The sequence below is a fragment of the Neophocaena asiaeorientalis genome, unplaced genomic scaffold (assembly GCF_003031525.2).
Source record: "Neophocaena asiaeorientalis asiaeorientalis breed wild unplaced genomic scaffold, Neophocaena_asiaeorientalis_V1.1 scaffold205, whole genome shotgun sequence".
In the NCBI taxonomy this organism is placed as follows: Eukaryota; Metazoa; Chordata; class Mammalia; order Artiodactyla; family Phocoenidae; genus Neophocaena; species Neophocaena asiaeorientalis.
Window position 1 is genome coordinate 3,041,586 of NW_020174369.1, and position 21,291 is coordinate 3,062,876.

A 21,291-nucleotide genomic window follows, 5' to 3' on the forward strand; every position below is an offset into this window, starting at 1 on the left:
CGGGAGAGGCCACGACAGTGAGAGGTCCGTGTACCGCAAAAAAAAAAAAAAAAAAGCAGAAACTAACACACCATTGTAAAGGAATATACTCCAATAAAGATGTAAAAAAAAAAAGAAAAGAAAAGTCAACTACACACACCAATTTATTCACTAAGACTTGCGGACTAGCAGGATTTTACTTTTCAGTCAAATCCTTTGAAAACTGATGGCAATCAAAATAGGTGATTATTTATTCTATGTTTTTAGCAGAATTAGCAGAAAGCAAACTAATACAAAGGATTTCTTTTCTAGTGCTCTTTTTCTAAGCACAAGAAGTAAAGTATTAAAAATAAATGATACAGTAAAAATAATGTCTTGCCTTATGCAGTGTTAGCTTACCTGAGGTATGAGTCTATCCAAGTGCTCAGCTCGATTTCCATGAGAAGGGTGTGTAGATAACCATTCTGGCAACTTGGGAAGACCATGGAGGCTTTCTGCAAATTCCATCTGTTGCCAAAACACTGAACTGGCTCTGACGTCCACACAAGCCTAAAATCAAAATTAATAAAAGCACAAAGTAAGCTTAGTTATGAGGACATTATTTTAAATTTACCTTTATGTCATTACATGTTTTAAAAATATTTTCCATTATCATTTTAATAAAAGTAGAATACGCTCATTGCTTTAAAAACCAACTCAAAAAAAAACATCATATAAAGATTTTGAAATCTACTCTGCTATTAAACTGTACGAAAGAAATTTTACTCTTCATCTATACCACTAGAATAATTAGGAAAAGACCTCAAATAAATATAAAGAAAAGACAGTCTTGCCCATTTTTGAATCAGGATTTTGTTGTTGTTGAGATTTAGAAGTTCTCTATATATTCATATATTAATCCCTGATCAGATATATGATTTGCAAATATTTCCTCCCATTCTGTGAGTTGTCTCTTTTTACTCTGTGGATGGTGTCTTTTGATGCAAATCTTTTTCTTTTTTCATGAAGTCCAACTTGTCCATGTTTTCTTCGGTCAACTGCACCTTAGGAGTCACAGCTAAGAAATCATTACCAAAACCGATGTTGTGAAGCTTCTGCCCTACGCTTTTTTCTAACAGCCTTATTGTTTTGGGTCTTACACTCAGGTCCTTAAAAAATTTTGAGTTATTTTCTGTATATGGTGTTATGTAAGGGTCCATATTCTCTCTTTTGTATGTGGATATCCTGCTTTCCCAAGCACTATTTCCTGAAAAGATTGTCCTTTACCCATTTTCCACCCTCGACAAAAAAATGATTTGACCATATGTGTGAGGGTTTATTTCTGGGCTACCTATTCTATTCTATTAGTCTATATGCCTTTCATGCTAATACCACATTGTTTCGATTACTACAAATTTGGAGTTAGTTTTGAAATCAGGACGTGTGAGCCTTCTAAGTTTTGTTCTTTGAAAAAGATTGTTTTGGCTATTCAGGTCCCTTAAGATTGCATATGAACTTTAGGATGGGTTTTGCTACTTCTGCAAAAAAGAAGTCACTGGAATTTTGATAGGGATTACATTGAATTTGTAGATTGTTTTGGGTACTGACATTTTAACAATATTAAGTTTACAATCCATAAACACAGGATGGTTTTCCATTCATTTATGTCTTCTGTAAGTTGTTTCAGAAATGTTTTGTAGTTTTCACCATACGAGCCTGTCACCTCCTTGGTTAATTCCCAAGTCTTTTATTCTTGTGGACGCTACTGTAAATGGAATTATTTTTGTAGTTTCCTTTTCAGATTGTTCACTGTTCATGTATAGAAATACAACTGATTTTTGTGTACTGACTTTATATTCCGCTACTTTGCTAAATTTGTTTGTTAGGTTAAACAACTTTTTTGGTAGTCTTTAGGATTTTCTACATACATGATCATATCATCTCCAAAGAGAGATAATTTTACTTCTTCTTTTAAAATTTGGATGCTTTTTATTTCTTTTTCTTGCTGACTAGAAACTTCCAGTACTTTGTTGAATAGAAGTGAAAGTGCGCATCCTTGCCTTGTTCACTATCTTAAAGGAAAAGCTTTCAGTCTTTGCTGCTGTGGGCTTTTCATATATGGTTTTTATTGCAGTGATGGAGTTTTCTTCTTACCTCCATTTTGTTGCATGTTCCTTACCATGAAAGGGTGCTGAATTTTGCCAAATGCTTTTTCTGTATCAATTAAGATATTCATGTGGCTTTCTTCCTTCATTTTGTTGATACAGCATATCACTTTGATTAATTTTTATATGTTGAACCATTCTTGCATTCCAGGGATAAATCTCTTTTGGCCATAGTGTATAATCCTTTCAATAGGCTGCTGAATTATATTTGCTAGTATTCTGTTGAGAGTTTTTACATCAATGTTCTTAAGGGATATTGGTCAGTAGCTTTCTTTTCTTGTAGTGTCTTTGTCTGGATTTGGTATTAGAATTATACTGGTTTCACAGAATGAGTTAGGAAGTATTCCCTCCTCTTCAGTCTTATGGGAAAGTTTGAGAAGGACTGGTATTAATTCTTCTTTAAATGCTTGGTAGAATTCACCGGTGATGCTGTCAGATCCAGGACTTTGCTCTGCTGGAAGATTTTGATTACTGATTCTCAATCTAATTACTAGTCACCCTTACTACTGCTTTTACTGTGTCCTGTAACTTTTGGTATATTATGTTTTCATTTTCATTCATCTCTAGTATTTATTAACTTCCCTTGGGATTTCTTCTTTGAATTCATTGGTTGTTTAAAAGTATATTGTTTAGTGGAGGCTAAATAATATGCTACTAAACGACCAATGGATCACTGAAGAAATCAAAGAGGAAATAAAAAAATACCTGGAGACAAATGAAAATGAAAACACGATGATCCAAAACCTATGGGACACAGCAAAAGCAGCTCTAAAAGGGAAGTTTATAGTGATACACTCTTACCTCAGGAAACAAGAAAAGTCTCAAATAAACAACCTAACCTTACACCTAAAGAAACTAGAGGAAGAAGAATAAACAAAACCCAAAGTTAATGGAAAAACTGATGAATTCATAAAAGTGCTAACAAAAGATCAAGATGAAAAAAAATTAATTACATGGGATTGAGTGAACTGATGAGGATGATTATAATTTTTGTGACTTTCTGTTTGGAAAAAAAAAAAAACCGCCAAACGTTAAAAAAAAAAAAAAATTTGAATTCTTAAAAAAAAAAAAAAACCCAAAGTTAGTAGAAGGGAAGAAATCATAAACATCAGAGCAGAAATAAATAAAATAGAGACTAAAAATAAAACATAGAAAAGATCAATGAAACTAAGAACTGGTTCTTTGAAAAGATAAACAAAATTGATAAACCTTTAGCCAGACTCATCAAGAAAAAAAGGGAGAGGACTCAAATCAATAAAATTACAAATGAAAAAGGAGAAATTTACAATTGACACCGCAGAAATACAAGGGATCATAAGAGACTAGTACAAGCAACTATATGCCAATAAAATGGACAACCTGGAAGAAATGGACAAATTCTTGGAAAGGTACAACTTTCCAAGACTGAACCAGGAAGAATTAGAAAATATAAACAGACCAATCACAAGTAATGAAATTGAAACTGTAATTAAAGATCTTCCAACAAACAAAAGTGCAGGACCAGATGGCTTCACAGGTGAATTCTAGCAAACATTTACAGAAGAGCTAACACCTATCCTTCTCAAATTCTTCCAAAAAATTGCAGAGGGAGGAGCACTCCCAAGCTCATTCTACAAGGCCACCACACCCTGATACCAAAACCAAAGATATCAAAAAGAAAGAAAATTACAGATGAATATCACTGATGAACATAGACACAAAAATCCTCAACAGAATACTAGCAAACTGAACCCAACAATACATTAAAAGTATCATACACCATGATCAAGTGGGATTTATCCCAGGGATGCAAGGATTTTTCAATATCCACACATCAGTCAATGTGATATGCCACATCAACAAATTGTGGAGAATAAAAACCATATGATCCCAACAGACACATGAAAGAATGCTCAACATCATTAATCATTAGAGAAATGCAAATCAAAACTACAATGAGATACCATCTCACACTGTTCAGAATGGCCATCATCAAAAAATCTACAAATAATAAATGCTGGAGATGGTGTGGAGAAAAGGGAACCCTCTTGCACTGTTGGTGGGAATGTAAATTAATACAGCCACTATGGAGAACAGTATGGAGGTTCCTTAAAAAACTAAAAATAGAACTACCATACGACACAGCAATCCCACTACTGGGCATATACCCTGAGAAAACCATAATTCAAAAAGAGTCATGTACCAAAATGTTCATTGCAGCTCTATTTACAATAGCCAGGACATGGAAGCAACCGAAGTGTCCATCAACAGATGAACGGATAAAGAAGATGTGGTACACATATATAATGGAATATTACTCAGCCATAAAAAGAAACGAAATTGGGTCATTTGTAGAGACATGGATGGATCTAGACACTGTCATAGAGAGTGAAGTTAGTCAGAAAGAGAAAAACAAATATCGTGTATTAACGCATAATATATGTGGAACCTAGAAAAATGGTACAGATGAACCGGTTTGCAGGGCAGAAATAGAGACACAGATGTAGAGAACAAACGTATGGACACCAAGGTGGGAAAGCACGGGGGATAGAGGGGAGTGGGGGGATGAATTGCGAGATTGGGATTGACATATATACATAAATATGTATAAAATAGATAACTAATAAGAACCTGCTGTATTAAAATTAAAAAAAACAATAAGTGAAATAAACCAGTCACAGAAGGACAAATACTACACAATTCCACTTATATGAATGAGGTATTTAAAACAGTCAAACTCACAGAAGCAGAGGGTAGATGGTGGTTGCCAGGAGCTAGGGGTAAGGAGAAATGGGAAGTTGCTATTCAACAGGCATAAATTTTCAGTTATGCAAGATAAATAAATTCTACAGATCTGCTGTACAACATCATGGCTATAGTTAACAGTAATGTATTATATACTTAAAAATTTGTTAGGAGGGTAGAGCTCATGTTAAATGTTCTTACCACAATAAAAAAAGAAAAAGAAGTGATAATTATAGATCAAAATACAATTATTTTAAAAATAAATATTTAGCCCATCACAAGCATAACTCGCTTGCCTCAGTAAAAATTATGGTAAAGTAAGGAATTTGTGTTTATCAAGTGTCTGTAAGTACATAAAGATAGAAAGAATGAGACTTTCTAGACAACATTTCCTTTTTAAAAGAGAACTAGTAATGGCCACAGCTGTTCAAAGGAAACATAAAATATGTTTTAGTAAAATACATTGGTCCTGGAATACTTTTTGAGACATTATGCTGGGGTAAGGGGAAGAGACTGGGTGTTAGAACCAGAAAGACTGGGTTCAAAATACCAGTTATTTATTTTATTTAAATAATAATCACTTACATGATACTGTGTTACAGATATTAATTCATTATATTAACTCATCTAATCGTAACAACCTCATGCAGTAAATCCTATAATTATGCTCATTTTATAGATCAAAGAAACCAAGGCCCACAGAGGTCAAATAATTTGCTAAGGTAACACAGCCAGTAAGTGACAGAGGTACAATTTGAACCCAAGGAGACCGATTCCAGAGTGTGTGAACTTGGACCAATAATTTAGTCTGCAGGAGTCTCAAATTTATCTGTAAAAATGAAATTAAAGCAGTGGATCATTGGGATTAAATGTGGTAACTCTTGTAAAGTACCAAGCCCAGAATCCAGAACATAGTAGACACTATTTTTACTCTTCTTTTCCCCTGGTGAGCAACCACAGGCCTATGGTTGTTGCAGGATCCTCAATACTATCATAAGTGATTATGTCATGAATTTACCACTAAAGAAGGATTTAGTTTATTTAGCCTATAATATCAATATGCAAGAATGTGCATTAGGGGATATATTAATTGACAAGTTGCTACTATTCAACTAAAAACTCATATTCATAAGAGTACAATAGTATAAGAGCTATTCTTATAATCTGAACACTTCCCAAGGTCAAAACAATATTAGAGAGAAATATATGATTAGACCTAGACCTAGTACACCCTACCTGTAGCCAAAATTTTCATTAGAAGTACAAAGAAGAAAAGTGTCTCTGAATTGTGCTCTCTCTATTCACCTAGACTCTCCAACCAAACTCACGCCAGCCATGACCCTCTCCAAGAGGTAAATTCTGACACTAGCAGTTCTGAATTTATTTTGGAATGGCATTAACACCCTACACTTGTCCCAGTCATTCTGGCATTCTCTCCTCTATTCCATGTAGACATGTGGTAAATAAAATAGCCATCTGAAATAATACTACAGAGGACTGTGGGAGAAGGGTAACTGGACTCCTAGATGTAGAAGAATACTCTGAGGCTATTTTAAAATTAGACTTAAAGGAACTAAAACAGATAGAGAAATGGTCATCTTAGGGGCAATACTGCAGATGGCCAAAATTGTTCCTAGCAGGTTAAAGTATGATAAAAAGTTCCATTTCAGAAACAGAAGGGGAAAACTTTACTATATGTGAGCCCTTTGACAAGTTACTTGCTTTCTCTATCCCGCAGTTTCATACGTAAAAACGAACCTATACTTCACAGGGTTGCTATGAAGATTAAAAGAGTAAGCACACTTAAAACACTCAGAACATGTGCAGCACATAAAGAAATGATAACTATTATCATTGTTGTCAAAATCATCATCAGTGTTATCAGCACTACTGTTATCACTGTCATCATCATCTACCAGGGAACTAGTTTATTTCAGTCTCTCACTTTAACAGGTTCATTTTCCCAATACTGCTGATAGATGAGATTGCCTGTTACAGCTCACTTTACTTAATAACCCACTTCTTGTCTAAACAATATTTTTCTAGTCAATAATTTAAAAAAGCTCTTTTCCAACTAAATGTGATATAGTCTTGGGATGGTTACAGCTAAACCATCCTCAATATATGCCAATCTCTCTTATTTAAAAAGAAAGAAAAAACTTAGACTTATCAAAACTATTTTATGTACCCTAACAAAGAGGAAAAATGAGACTGCCATTATTTTATAATTCATTTCATTTTAAAATTTTCCACATCTTTTGATTTCCAACATGTCAGTTCATCATCAACATAATTTTAATAAATTTCATGTATTTATTTTTTTCTCTATCCTGAAGTTTTATCATAAGATTCAATACTAGTGCTGAAATCACAGCAACTAAAAAAATTAAACACAAAAGCTTGTCTCATTGCTCTAGGTGGAACAATTAGGTTCAAAATGAGATGTAATGCATAATATTTGCATTATGAAAGTTTACTTCATAACACACCTAGTAAGTGAAACGTTCTCATTTATTATTTTTTCTTTCTTAAATGAATCACTGAAAAAGAACCTAAGATATTAACCCAAATAGAACGCAAAGATAGTTTGCTATGAAGAAGGCTCAGATTACTAACCTGGAAAACTCGGAGACCTGAATTCTAGCCCTGGCTTTTGCTACTAACTAGCTGTATGTTATCAGACAAATCACTGCAACTCTTTGGAACCTAATTTCCTAATCTGTAAAAGGAGAAGGTGGATCAGATGATCTCCAATTTTCCTTCCTGCTCTAAAAGTCTGTGATTCTATAACCTATTATTTTACAGAAAATTTAGAATTTAGAATTTTCTCTTATTCCTATGATGAAAGTAGATTTTGCTTATTACCTATTTCTCTCACTAGATGGTGCTACCTGCATAGTTATTCAGGTTACTTGAAGAAATAACCCAGCTATGTATCTCAAGAGGGGCACTTACAAGCTTTTGGGGCTAGACTCCTATAAATTCCATATGGAAATTCCCAAAGAAAGAGCTATAACCTTACAGTGAAGTCCACTATTTGGGGATTTACACTTCCATCCACCAAAGTAACTAGTACTGGACCTGTCCTCCCAAAATGAATAACTATAAAATGGAATGAATCTAAAAGGCACACGTTTTCAAGTACTAGACAACAGGCAGGACAAGACTATGATCCTTGAGAGAAGAGAAAAACATGAGTGATTCTGAGATTTACCCCTGTTCTCTGCCTGGGGGCAGTTTCCTGACCACACCACAGGGAGGTAGAACCCAAGCAGAGAATGGTGAGCTTGACTGAGCTAAGGTATTAGAAGACAGGAGTTTAAAGCTGCAGAAGTTGCAGGAATCTGTGGGGCAAGCTGTCAGAAAGAGCTTGCCCCAGAAACTGGTGTGGAGTTTACTTGGAGATTCCTTAAACTGGATTTCATCAAAATTAAAAATGCTTGCTCTACAAAAAAAAAAAAAAATCCGTTAAGAAAAGATGACCCGCAGATGAAGAAAAACAATTTTCAAATCACATATCCAACAAACGACTGTATCCAGAATATGTAAAGAACACTCTAAAGTCAATAGTAAGAAAACAATCAGACTAAATCTTTTACAACTAGAAACTAATAATGTCTAAACTTAATGAGTCAAGAAATTACAAAATAAACTCATTATGTAGAAATATAGAGGTAAATAGCAAAAAGAAGTTAAGGTGATTTTCATCTCTGGGGTATAAGGCAGGGGGCAGTGAAGGCTGTTATTTCCCATTATGAGTTTATAATACTAAATTACTTTCCATGCTATAATGAAATGTGGGCTACACAAATAGATACATATATTTTTTTAAAGGGGAGTACGGTTAATAGTATCAAATGCTACTAAGGAGAAGAACATGATAAATATGGCAAAGTAAGCATGGGATACAACAATATACAGGTAGACAAGCAGACCTTGAGAAATGTAACTGTGGTAGAGGGATAGCAAACTGGAGCATGGATTTTGAAATCAAACACACTCAAGTTTTAATCATGGCTTTACCATTTTGTACCTGAGAACAAGAAAGTAACAATATCTGGGCTTCAGTTCCTTTATCTATACAACAGAGGTAATGATAACAACTACTTCATGGAGTTACTGTAAGGCTTAAATTAGGCAATGCATATAAAATACTAAGCAAAGTACTGGAACATAGTAAGTATTAAATGGAAGATGACGGTGTTATTATCTAAAAAGGTGACAGAGTAAGCAGTAGTATAAATATAATATTTGAGGTTTTCATACTATTTCTCCCTTTGGCAGGAAAGAAATACTTGTATTCAGAGATTGCATTTTTATGTCCTAAGTGCTCCATAACAAAGATGTTATCTTATCAATATAAGATAACATCTTATATTGAAGATGTTGAATTGAATATATATATTCATGACTTTACATCTGTAGCAATATCATATTCTCCTTTGAACTAAATAAACCGTAATACCAAAAGGTGACTAGTCCATAACACAATATTTAGTGTGCTTTAGAACATAAGATCATAGTTTCATCAAGATATACTCTTAAAAAATATATGGCTTGCATTTATAAATAATCACAGGAATATCAATACTTCTTTAATAACTTCCCTAATTTCATTCCTCTTTTTTTAAATAAAACAGGAAATTTACCAAGTCACCTCAAAACACAAAACAGGCATTTGATTACTCAAAGTTGTAATTTCCAAATCTGCCTGGATATCAGAATCACTTGGCAGCTCCTAAACATTTTCAGATTCAGACCTTCATCATTTAGCTACTGAATCAGAACTGCCAACGGGGAGCCTAGAATATGTATTTTTAAAATCTACTAATCAAAACGTAATAAAAGGCCATCTGCAAAAGAAGAAATAAAGGAGCCAATGAAAATGAAGCATTATGTTCAACCTGACTGCTAAGCAAGAAAATTTAAGTCTTAAAAGCAATGAGATTTCATTTTTTGTCCAAATTAACAAAAAGAGATTGAAAACAGTACTGAAGTGGGTATTAAAAAAAGGCATCCTGAGTTGTCACTGGTAAGATTTGCTATTAACATTTTGAAGTAATTGGGAGTATCTTTTAAAATAAAAATTGAAATGCCAGTAATCCCACCCTATAGCTATTAAAGCCCAAGGAGCAGAAGGATATGCGTATAAGGTTGATGATTTCAGAATTATTTGCAATAAAAACAACAACCAAAAAAAAAAAAGACCAATAAATAACCCAAAAGTTCATTAATAGATACCTAATTAAATGAGTTATCCAAATTACAGAATATTAGGTAGCTATTCAAAAGACTAAGTTAGGGACTTCCTCTCCTGACAGTGATGGAGTCAAGTAGCTTATTATAGCAGACTGACGTTCCTGTCAGAAAAGATTAGAAAATCTGGATATAATATTTGTTCAAAGGTATTGAAGAGTTACCAAGTCAACCAAGACTAGAGAAGACAAAATCCCAGAAAGAAGGAAAACTCACTGAGGTGAGTCTGATCTTCTGTTTCACAATGCCATCCAGCAAATCTATTCAATTTTAAGCAGTGAAGAGCAAGAAACTGAGAATACAAGCAGAAATCAAATGAAATCCAAGCAGAAGCAGAAGGAGGTGACTAAGAGCTTTTGACTGTCTATCAGGGTTAGAGAGCCAAAATTTAGAAGTCCAGATTGACAAGGCAGCCAAATTTGAGAAGTCAATATTTGAAAGTATGGAGACAGAGACACTTGACGCCAGTTCACCAAAGTAGCTGCACAGGGCACTTTTTAAAACAAAAAGTAGATGAAAAACTAAGTAAAGATTTCAACTGTCTTATGGTACCATGAGAACAAAAACTGAAGTTCAGGAACCACTACAGAGAAGGAACTCAGTATATACTCCAAGCCTTCAATAGGCTTTGCTAGACAGTAATACCCTTATGAATGACGGTGAACTAGAGGTAAATTGAAACTTATAAAGACTCAGCTCAGGCTCTGACTGACTGAAGTGATCTGCTCTGTTCTAGTTGTCCACCAGACTACAAGGAGAATCCCCAATGACAGAAGAAATCACCACTCAGAGTCAACAGCACTGTTTATATAAAATGCCCAGTATTTAATAAAAAATAAGCAAGCATTAATTTCCAAAATACACAAACAGCTTATACAGCTCAATATCACAAAAACACACAACCCAACCAAAAAATGGGCAGAAGATCTAAATTGACATTTCTCCAAAGAAGACATACAGATGGCCAAAATGCACGTGAAAAGAAGCTCAACATTGCTAATTATTAGAGAAATGCAAATCAAAACCACAATAAGGTACCACCTCACACTGGTCAGAATGTCCATCATCAAAAATTCCACAAATAATAAATGCTGGAGAGGGTATGGAGAAAAGGGAACCCTCCTACACTGTTGGTGGGAATGTAAAGTGGTGCAGTCACTATGGAGAACAGTATGGAGGTTCCTTTAAAACTAAAAAAAGAGTTACTATATGATTCAACAATCCCACTCCTGGGCATATATCCAGAGATAACTATAATTTGAAAAGATACATGCACCCCAATGTTCATAGCAGCACTATTTACAATAGCCAAGACATCGAAGCAACCTAAATGCCCACCAGCAGATGAATGGATAAAGAAGATGTGGTGTATACACACACACACACACACACACACACACACACACACACACACGAATATTACTCAGCCATAAAAAAGAATGAAATAATGCCATTTGCAGCAACATGGATGGACCTATAGATTATCATACTCAGTGAAGTCAGACCAAGAAAGACAAATATCATAGGATATCACTTATATATGGAATCTAAAAAAATGATACAAATGAACTTATTTACAAAACAGAAACAGACTCACTGACACAAACTTATGGTTACCAAAGGGGAGGGGGAGGGATAAATTAGGGATTTGGGATTAACAGACACACATTACTATACATATAATAGATAAGCAACAAGGATCTACTGTATAGCACAGGGAACTATACTCAGTATCTTGTAATAACTTATAATGGAAAAGAATCTGAAAAAGAATACACATATTCCATAAATATACTTCATTAGAAAAAGACAATATAAAGTCATAATTTAAAAAAAATAAGCAAGCATACCAAGAACAAGACCAAAGGCAAAAACACACAACAGAAACAGATTCAGAGATAATAAAAATAAGTTAACAAACATGAATGTTTAAAGAAAATTGTGATTAACACATTCAAGAAAACATAAAGAAAATTATGACAAAATGGAGACTTTTACCAGATAATTGAAATTTATAAAAGAGAATCAAATTAAAACTCTAGGTGGAAAAATATAACTGAAATTTAAAACTCAAAAATGAGTTTAATGGCAGAATGAACACAGCTGAAAATAAGATCAGTGAACCACAAGACAGGAGTGGAAAACATACATTCTGAAATGTAGAGAGATAAGGACAGAAAATTAAAAAAAAATTTGAGAGACAAATGAGAGTATAAAAATCCCAAAGCTACAGGGGAAAAGAGAAAAATATTGCTAAAACAATATGTTAAAAAATAATGCCTGAGAATTTCCCAAACTAGTGAAACATTATAAGCCACAGCAAGCACAATAAATACAAAGAAAAGCACACCTAGACACACAAACGATAAAAAAGCAAAGACAAACAGAGAATTTTAGCAGTCATGGAAGAAAAAGACCCACTGCCTTCAAAGGAACAGAAAAAGACTGACAGCTGAAACCTGAACAGGAACAATAAGCTAGAGAAAATCGAAATGTCATCATTAACATACTCTAAGAAAATAACTGCCAATTAAAAATTTTATGCCCTGCAAAAATATTATTTTAGGAAAGGTGAAATTTTGACTAACGCAAGAAAAGGGAAGCAAACATGTGAACCTTCCAGCAGATAACAATTATAAAAACGTGATTTAAAATAACTATTTAAAGATAATGGAAACTGTACAAAAACAGAAGCCATAAGAGAATTTAATCTTGAAAAACTTCAACAGAAGAGATAAGACAAGAATTCTTGCTTTCTGGCCTGAAGGTGTTGCCCAGCTTCCACTGACAAAGCTACAGAAAATGGCAACAGGCTCATCAGCCAAAGTGCCAGAGATCATAGTTCAGGGATGTTAAAGCAGTGAGAAACCTAAAGGAGGAATTCTGACAATGAGGGAACTACAAAAGGAATGAGAAACTCTGTGTCAACTCCACCCAAATCCCTGACTGGCATCTAAATTACATTTAAGGCAGGGAGATACAAGGAGGGTGGGTGCGAGTTGTAGAAAAGCAAGCAAAGACCAGACACAAAGGGACTCTTGAAAAATAAAACTGTGGGGGCAAAAATCTGTAAGTCTGCTGCCTTTTATCTTTCTTTCTTTCTTTCTTTCTTTTTTTTAAACTCAGTGTACTCCTCAACCATGAGCAATTAGGATGACAAAAAGCTGAAGCCTTATGGGCTTCAGGTCATTAACAAAACTGGAAGCGAGGGCTTCCCTGGTGGCGCAGTGGTTGAGTGTCCACCTGACAATGCAGGGGAAACGGGTTCATGGAGCAGCTGGGCCCGTGAACCATGGCCGCTGAGCCTGCACGTCTGGAGCTTGTGCTCCACAACGGGAGAGGCCGCAGCAGTGAGAGGTCCGCATACCACAAAAAAAAAAAAAAACTGGAAGCGAGTAGCACAAATAGAAATTAAGAGGAAATCCTCAGAATCAAGAAAACAACATGAAGGGTGAACTACATCTTGGCTTAAATTCACGATGACTGACAAATACACTATTGCAAAGCTTGTACATTTTGCCAGAAATTACTCACTATCAACCTGAAGTAGAGAGAGGGCAGCCAGCAGAAGCAAGAAGAACTACAATCCCGCAGCCTGTGGAACAAAAACCACATTCACAGAAAGACAGACAAGATGAAAAGGTAGATGGCTATGTACCAGATGAAGGAACAAGATAAAACCCCAGAAAATCAACTAAATGAAGTGGAGATAGGCAATCTTCCAGAAAAAGAATTCAGAATAATGATAGTGAAGATGACCCAGGACCTCGGAAAAAACCAACAATTACCTTAAATGTGAATGGATTAAATGAACCAACCAAAAGACACAGGCTCACTGAATGCATACAAAAACAAGACCCAACTACAATGAGGTATAACCTCACAGCAGTTAGCATGGGCTTCATCAGAAAATCTACAAACAAATGCTGGAAAGGATGTGGAGAAAAGGGAAACCTCTTGCACTGTTGGTGGGAATGTAAACTGATACAGCCACTATGGAGAACGGTACGCAGGTTCCTTAAAAACCTAAAAATAGAATTACCATATGATCCAGCTTTCCCACTACTGGCCATATACCCAGAGAAACCACATTCAAAAAGACACATGCACCCCAATGTTCACTACAGCACTATTTACAATAGCCAGGTCATGGAAGCAACCTAAATGCCCATCGACAGAAGAATGCATAAAGAAGATGTGGTACATATATACAATGGAATATTACTCAGCCATAAAAAGAAACAAAATTGGGTCATTTATTGAGACGTGGATGGATCTAGAGACTGTTATACAGAGTGAAGTAAGTCAGAAAGAGAAAAACAAATATCGTATATTAACACATATATGGAACCAGAAAAATGGTACAGATGAACCGGTTTGCAGGGCAGAAATTGAGACACAGATGTAGAGAACAAATGTATGGACACCAAGGGGGGAAAGCCGTGGGGGGGTGGGGATGGTGGTGTGATGAATTGGGCGATTGGGATTGACATGTATACACTGATGTGTATAAAATTGATGACTAATAAGAACCTGCTGTATAAAAAAAAAACAAAACCTGAAGTAGATTTCAAAAGGTTAAAGATGCATATTGTAATCCCACAAGGAACCATTAAAAATAATGCAAAGTGTTATATCTAAAAAGCCAATGAATGGAATACTAAAAAGTATGATTAACTCAAAGAAGGAATAAAAGGAGGAACAGAGCAACCAAAAAAATAGATAAAAGAAATAGCAGTATGGCAGACCTAAATACAAGCATATCAATAATTACATTAAATATAAATTGACTATACACTTCAAACTAAAGGCATAGATTGTCAAACAATAAAAACGCAAGAACCTAGTTTATGCCATCTGTAAGAGATGCATTTTAAATACAAAAACTGAAAGAGTTTGAAAACAAGTGGGCAGAAAAAGATATTCCAAGTGAACAATAACACCTAAGAAAGCTGCAGGGTCTATATTAATGTCAAGCAAAATAATGTCAAACAAAATTAATTCCAGGATATATGCCCAGGAGTAGGATTGCTGAATCATAAGGTAATTCTATTTTTAGTTTTCTGAGGAACCTCAATACTGTTTTCCACACTGGCTGCACCAACTTACATTCCCACCAACAGTGTAGGAGGGTTCCTTTTTCTCCACACCCTCTCCAGCATTTATTATTTGTAGACTTTTTAACAATGGCCATTCTGACCAGCGTGAGGTGGTACCTCACTCTAGTTTTGATTTGTATTTCTCTAATAATTAGCAATGTTGAGCATCTTTTCATGTGCCTATTGGCCATCTGTATGTCTTCTTTGGAGAAATGTCTCTTTAGGTCTTCTGAGCATTTTTCGATTGGGGCATATATCTAGACAAAACTATAATTCAAAAACATACATGCACCCCTATGTTCATAGCAGCACTATTCACAATAGCCAAGACATGGAAACAACCTAAATGTCCATTGACAGATGACTGGATAAAGAAGATGTGGTACATATATACAATGGAATAGTACTCAGCCATAAAAAAGAATGAAATAATGCCATTTGCAGCAACATGAATGCAACTAGAGGTTATCATACTAAGTGAAGTAAGTCAGAAAGAGAAAGACAAATACCATATGATTTCACTTATATGTGGAATCTAAAATGCGACACAAACCTATCTATGAAACAGAAACAGAAAAAGGGACATAGAGATTAGACTAGTGGTTGCCAAGGGGGAGGGAGGCGGGAGAGGGATTGTGAGTTTGGGATTAGCAGATGCAAATTGGTACGTACAGAATGGATAAACAACAGGGTCCTACTGTGTAGCACAGGGAACTATATTCAATATCCTGTGATAAACCATAATGGAAAAGAACATGAAAAATAAGGGACTTCCCTGGTGGTGCAGTGGTTAAGACTGCACGTTGCCAATGCAGGGGGCCTGGGTTCGATCTCTGGTCAGGGAAGTAGATCCCACATGCATGCCACAACTAAGTAGCCCATGTGCCGCAAATAAGGAGCCTGCAGGTCACAACTAAGAGCCAGCACAACCAAATAAATTAATAAAAAAAAAAAGAATATGGAAAAGAATGCATATATATGTATAACTGAGTCACTGCTGTACGGCAGTAATTAACACAACATTGTAATTCAACTATACTTCAATAAAAAATAAATTAAAAAAAAATTAATGCCAAACAAAAAATACTTCAGAGTATTGCTAGAGACAAATAAAAAAATACTTCACAATAATCAACCAGTTCAATAAGAGGATAAAATAATCCCACATGTGTATGCACCTAATAGAGAGCTTCAAAATTCAGGAAGCAGAAACTAACAGAACTGAAAGAAAAAATAGACAAATCCACAGTCACGGTTAAAGATTTCAAAACTCCTTACTCAACAGCAAGTAGACAAAAAATCAGAAGATATAGAAGATTTAATGACTCTATAAACTACCTTAACTTAATTGATATTTATAGAGTATACACTCAGCAAATACTGAATACACATTTTTTCAAGTGATGGAACAGTCACCAAAATAGACCAAATGATACACCATAAAACAAGTCCCAACAGAGTTGAAAAAATTAAATTCTCACAGAGTATATTCTCTGACCATGAAATAATTAATTAGAAATAAACGTTTAGACAAACTCCAAATACCTGGATATTAAATGACTCACTTCTGAACAACACATGGATGAAAGAAGAAATCACAATGGAAATTTTAGAAAATATTCTGACTTAACTGAAAATAAAAATACAACATATCAAAATCTGTGTAACTGAAAACAAAAATACAACGTATCAAAATCTGTGTCTAGCTAAAACAATGCAGAGTGGGAAATTTAGAGCTTTAAATGCTATTCTAAATAAGAAGGAAGTCTAAAACCAATGATCTAAGCACCTACATTATAAAACTAGAGAAAGAGTAAATTAAGCACAAAGTAGAAAAATTAGATTTCATAAAAATTTTAAACTTTTATTGTTCAAAACACACTATAAAAAAATAAAGCAAGTCACAGAATAAGAGAAAATATTTGCACAAATATTTGACAAAGGACTTATATCCAGCATATGTATAAAGAACTCTTACAATGTAAGAATAAGAAGACAACTCAATTTAAAACTGAGTAAAATATCTAAAAAGACAGTTAACAAAAGAAGGTACATGAATGGCCAGTACACACATAAACATATCCTCCACAGCATTAGTCATTAAGAAATAAAAATTAAAAATATAAACAGACTAAAAACATCCAAAATACGGCACAGACGAGAAAACAACTATGTGTTACTTATAAGAGACACACACGTAAGAACACAGAAAACTTGAAAATAAAAGAATGGAGTAAGATGTGACAGGCGAGCACTAACCAAAAGAAAGCTGTCACGACAATACCAATAAAGGAAAAAGAGAACTTCGGGCAAGAAGCATTACTAGAGACAAAGAGGGATTACATATTGATAAAAGGATCAAGCTACCAGTAAACTCTAACAATCCTATATGAGTATGCTAAAAATAGTATTAAAGTATAAAAAGTAAAAATTAATAGGACTAAAAGGAAAAACAGAAAAATTCAGCATCACGAGAGACTAACCTCTCTTGGTAACTAGAAAAAGAAAAACGCAGAGAAAAAAATTCAGCAAGGATATAGATGATCTCAAACAACAGATTTAACAAACTTGACAAAATGGACATACGCAGAACACTGCACCCACAATGGCAGAATCCACTTTCAAGCGCACACCATTTTAACAAACTTGGTAACATGCTGAGCCAAAAAGCAAAACTGAACAAATTTTAAAGAATTCACCATTCAGTATATTCTCCCATCAGACTGTAATTAAGCTAGACATCAAAAACAAAAGGTAGATGTTTAGAAATCAAGGAGTTTAGAAACTAAGGAAACCAACAAATGTTTAGAAACTAAGGAATATACTTCTAAACGACCCATGGGTCAAAGAAGAAATTACAATGAAAGCAAGAATATATTTTAAACTGAAGAAAACAAAAACATATCAACACTTGCAATATGACGAGATATTCTGAAAAGAAAACGGCTAGGCATAAATGTATACATTAGAAAAGAAAATGACAAATCAATGACATAAAATCAATGACATAAGTATCTATCTAAAGAAGTTAGGAAGAACAGCAGATAAAGCTCAAAGCAGAAGGAAATAATAAAGATAACAACAGTAACTGAAACAACAGAAAACAAATATAGAATAGAGAAAATAAGCAAAGCCAAAACATCTTTCTGAAAAGATTAATGAACGTAATAAAATCTAGCAAAGAGACAAAGCATATATCACCAATACTAGGAACAAAGGGGACATTTTTAAAATGTATCTGTAGTATGCAGGAATCCTTGAGACATTAAAGATATAAGAAGAGTATATCAAAACAACTTTATACCAGTAATACTGAAAGTTTAAACAAAACCTAAGTTCCTGGAAAAACAAAACTTATGAAAACTGATATAAAAATCTGAATAGTAGTTTTACATCTATTAAAGAGTAGTTCCACATCTATTGAATCCATAATTAAATACCCTTCCACAAAGAAATGTGTAGGCCCATATGGCTTTATCCAAACATTGAAAAAATAAATATCACTATTCTTACACAAACTCTTACAAAGAAGAAGGAACACTACCAACGCATTTTATGAGATCAGCATAATGTTGATACCAAAACCTGACAAGATATTACAAGAAAATTCCAAGCCACTACCTCCTATGAACACAGAAACATTCTAAACTAAACATGAGCAGACCAACTCCAGCAATACATTAAAAGGTTAATATAATTGACAAAACTGGTTTATTTCAAAAATAAAAAATTGTCATTTTTTAAACAAAAAAAATTATTGTAATTTGCCACATTAACAGATTAAAGGAGAAAAACTATAAAATCATCAAGTGCAGAAAAACCATTTGAAAAACTTAATATTCATAATTTTAAAAAATCTCTTAGCATATTAGAAATAGATGGGAAACTCTTATCTGACAAAAGTCAGGTTTAAAAAAAGCTTACAACAAACACCAGAATTAATGGTGAAATATTGAATGCTTTTCCACTAAGATCATGAAGAAACAAAGGTGTCCACCATCAACACTGTGCTGAAGTTTCTGGCCATTGCAATTAGGTAAAAAAAAAAAAGGAAGTATACAGAATGGAAAGGAAGCAATAAAGCTGTTATTATTCCCAGACAACATAACTATGTATATGTAAAAATCTAAAAGAATCTACACACTATTAGAATTAAGTGAATTTATTTAGCAAGGTTGCTGGATACAAAGCCAATGATAAAAACAAACTGTATTTCTCTATATAGGCAAATTTGTTTTTTCAATGACATTGTTTATAACATCAAAAATGTCAAACACTAAGCAATAAATCTAACAAAAGATGTATAAGTCCTACACACAAAAAAAAATTTCAAAGCATCACTGAAAGAAATTAAAGAACATCTAAATAAATGGACAAATATACCACCCATGGATTGGAAGACTCAATACTGTTGACACTAGTCAGCTGTCCCCATATTGATCTATATTTGATGCACACAATTCCCATCAAAATCCCAGGCATGTTTTTGTACAGGTATGTGATTTAACAAGCTGATTCTGAAATTTATATGAAAAAGCAAAGGACCAAGAATAGCCAAGTCAATATTGCAGAACAACATTGGAGGACAGAAATCAAGATATCAAGATATCAGATATCGAGACTTGTAACACAGCTACAATGACAATGTGGTATTGGCTCAAAGATAAGTAACAGGCCAATGGAATACAACAGGGAGTCCAGAAACAGACTGACATATAGCCTCCCACATTAATGACAAAGAGACACTGAAGTATAGTGGAGAAAAGATAAACTCTTCAATAAATAGTGCTGAGTCTATTAGATATCCACATGAGAAAAAAATTATCTTGACCTCCTCCTTATATTTAACAAAACAATAAAACTTCTTGGAAATAAAACAGGAACAATTTACTGAAATGAGCAAAGATTTCTTAATCAGAACACAGAATGCACTTACCTAGAGGGAAAATTTCACAGACTGTAGTACATTAAAATTAGGAAATTCTTGATAGAGCCAATCTGTGGCCCATCATTTGGGAACCTCTTAATCTATGCAGTCTGATAATTCACTTAATTCTACTTATGTAACATTCAAAGAACACTGCTTTTGTGAATGAGTAATATCTTGATTTATGAAATTAAATCCATAAAACTCATAATGAGAAATTCAGATAATAGTAATTTTCAATAGTTAGGACTTTTAATAACTACTGAAAACTCAACAAAGAATCAAATACAATTTGAATTTAATATGTGAAGTGGCACTGTTTTCATTCATTTTTAAAAATACAGTTTTACTTTTAATGTTAAATCCTACTAATAATACGCAGTTATCACAGGTGATTAAAAACAGCAGCCAGGCATGAAGTGCCCTGTTAGGTAGATATGAACAAAGCCAACGTAAACCAGAGTAAAGGCCCAGAGCTGCTCTCTGTGGCTAGCAAAAATAAGCCATCTGCTGCAACAAAAATAATCTGAAAGATACAGAGTAATAAGCCTGCTCTTCTACCGTTTATTTAAATGGTGAAAATTCAGGTTGCTTAGCCAGGAATACAGCTACAGTAAGGTAAACCTTTCTCCAAGTGGGGAAAAACAGCTACACATCATCTTACTTACTCAAAAAGCCTCCTTAGATCAGCAAACTAAGGGAAAGGAATAAAATAAAGACAGCAAAGAGGGCACAGACTTAAAAAGGTATTAATGAAAAATTATATATAGCCCAACTTTCATTCTATGCCCATGCCAAACCTCATTAAGATGATACACGTTTATCTTTTACTATGTGAAGGACACTGTGTATTCTCAACTACTAAATATTTTACCTTTGCAGCAAGTTGTAGTCCAATTTTGTCAGCTTCAGCCTCCAGTGTTCTACTATATGGTCTATCAAACATAAACTAAGAAGAAATAAGAAAGAAAAGTTCCATTAAGGCTATTTCATAACAAAAGGAGCAAAAAATGAGATTTTAAAAATTAATTTCATGCAGTACCTAGGATATAGCTTTTATGCTCTCCATGATTAACATTTAAAGAACACTATGGTATAAAACAAAGTGCAGCCTTTATTTCCTCCATCAGAGATTAATTTTTTTTTTTTTTTTTTTTTTTTT

The 21,291-nt window shown here is 34.0% G+C and overlaps 1 protein-coding gene across 3 annotated transcripts in view; it reads right to left on the reverse strand.

Annotated features, from left to right (window-relative positions):
- Window positions 1–21,291, reverse strand: part of OMA1 (OMA1 zinc metallopeptidase) — a 61,218-nt gene that overhangs the window by 20,733 nt on the left and 19,194 nt on the right. For all 3 annotated transcript variants that reach the window (XR_003004660.1, XM_024756218.1, XM_024756219.1), the window contains exons 7-8: window positions 21,004–21,078; window positions 379–528 (exon numbers count right to left, since the gene is read on the reverse strand). Coding sequence is in view for 2 of the 3 variants with exons in the window: in XM_024756218.1 (XP_024611986.1) it covers window positions 379–528; window positions 21,004–21,078 (225 nt within the window). In the remaining variant the exon portion in view is untranslated. The remainder of the gene's footprint in view (window positions 1–378; window positions 529–21,003; window positions 21,079–21,291) is intronic.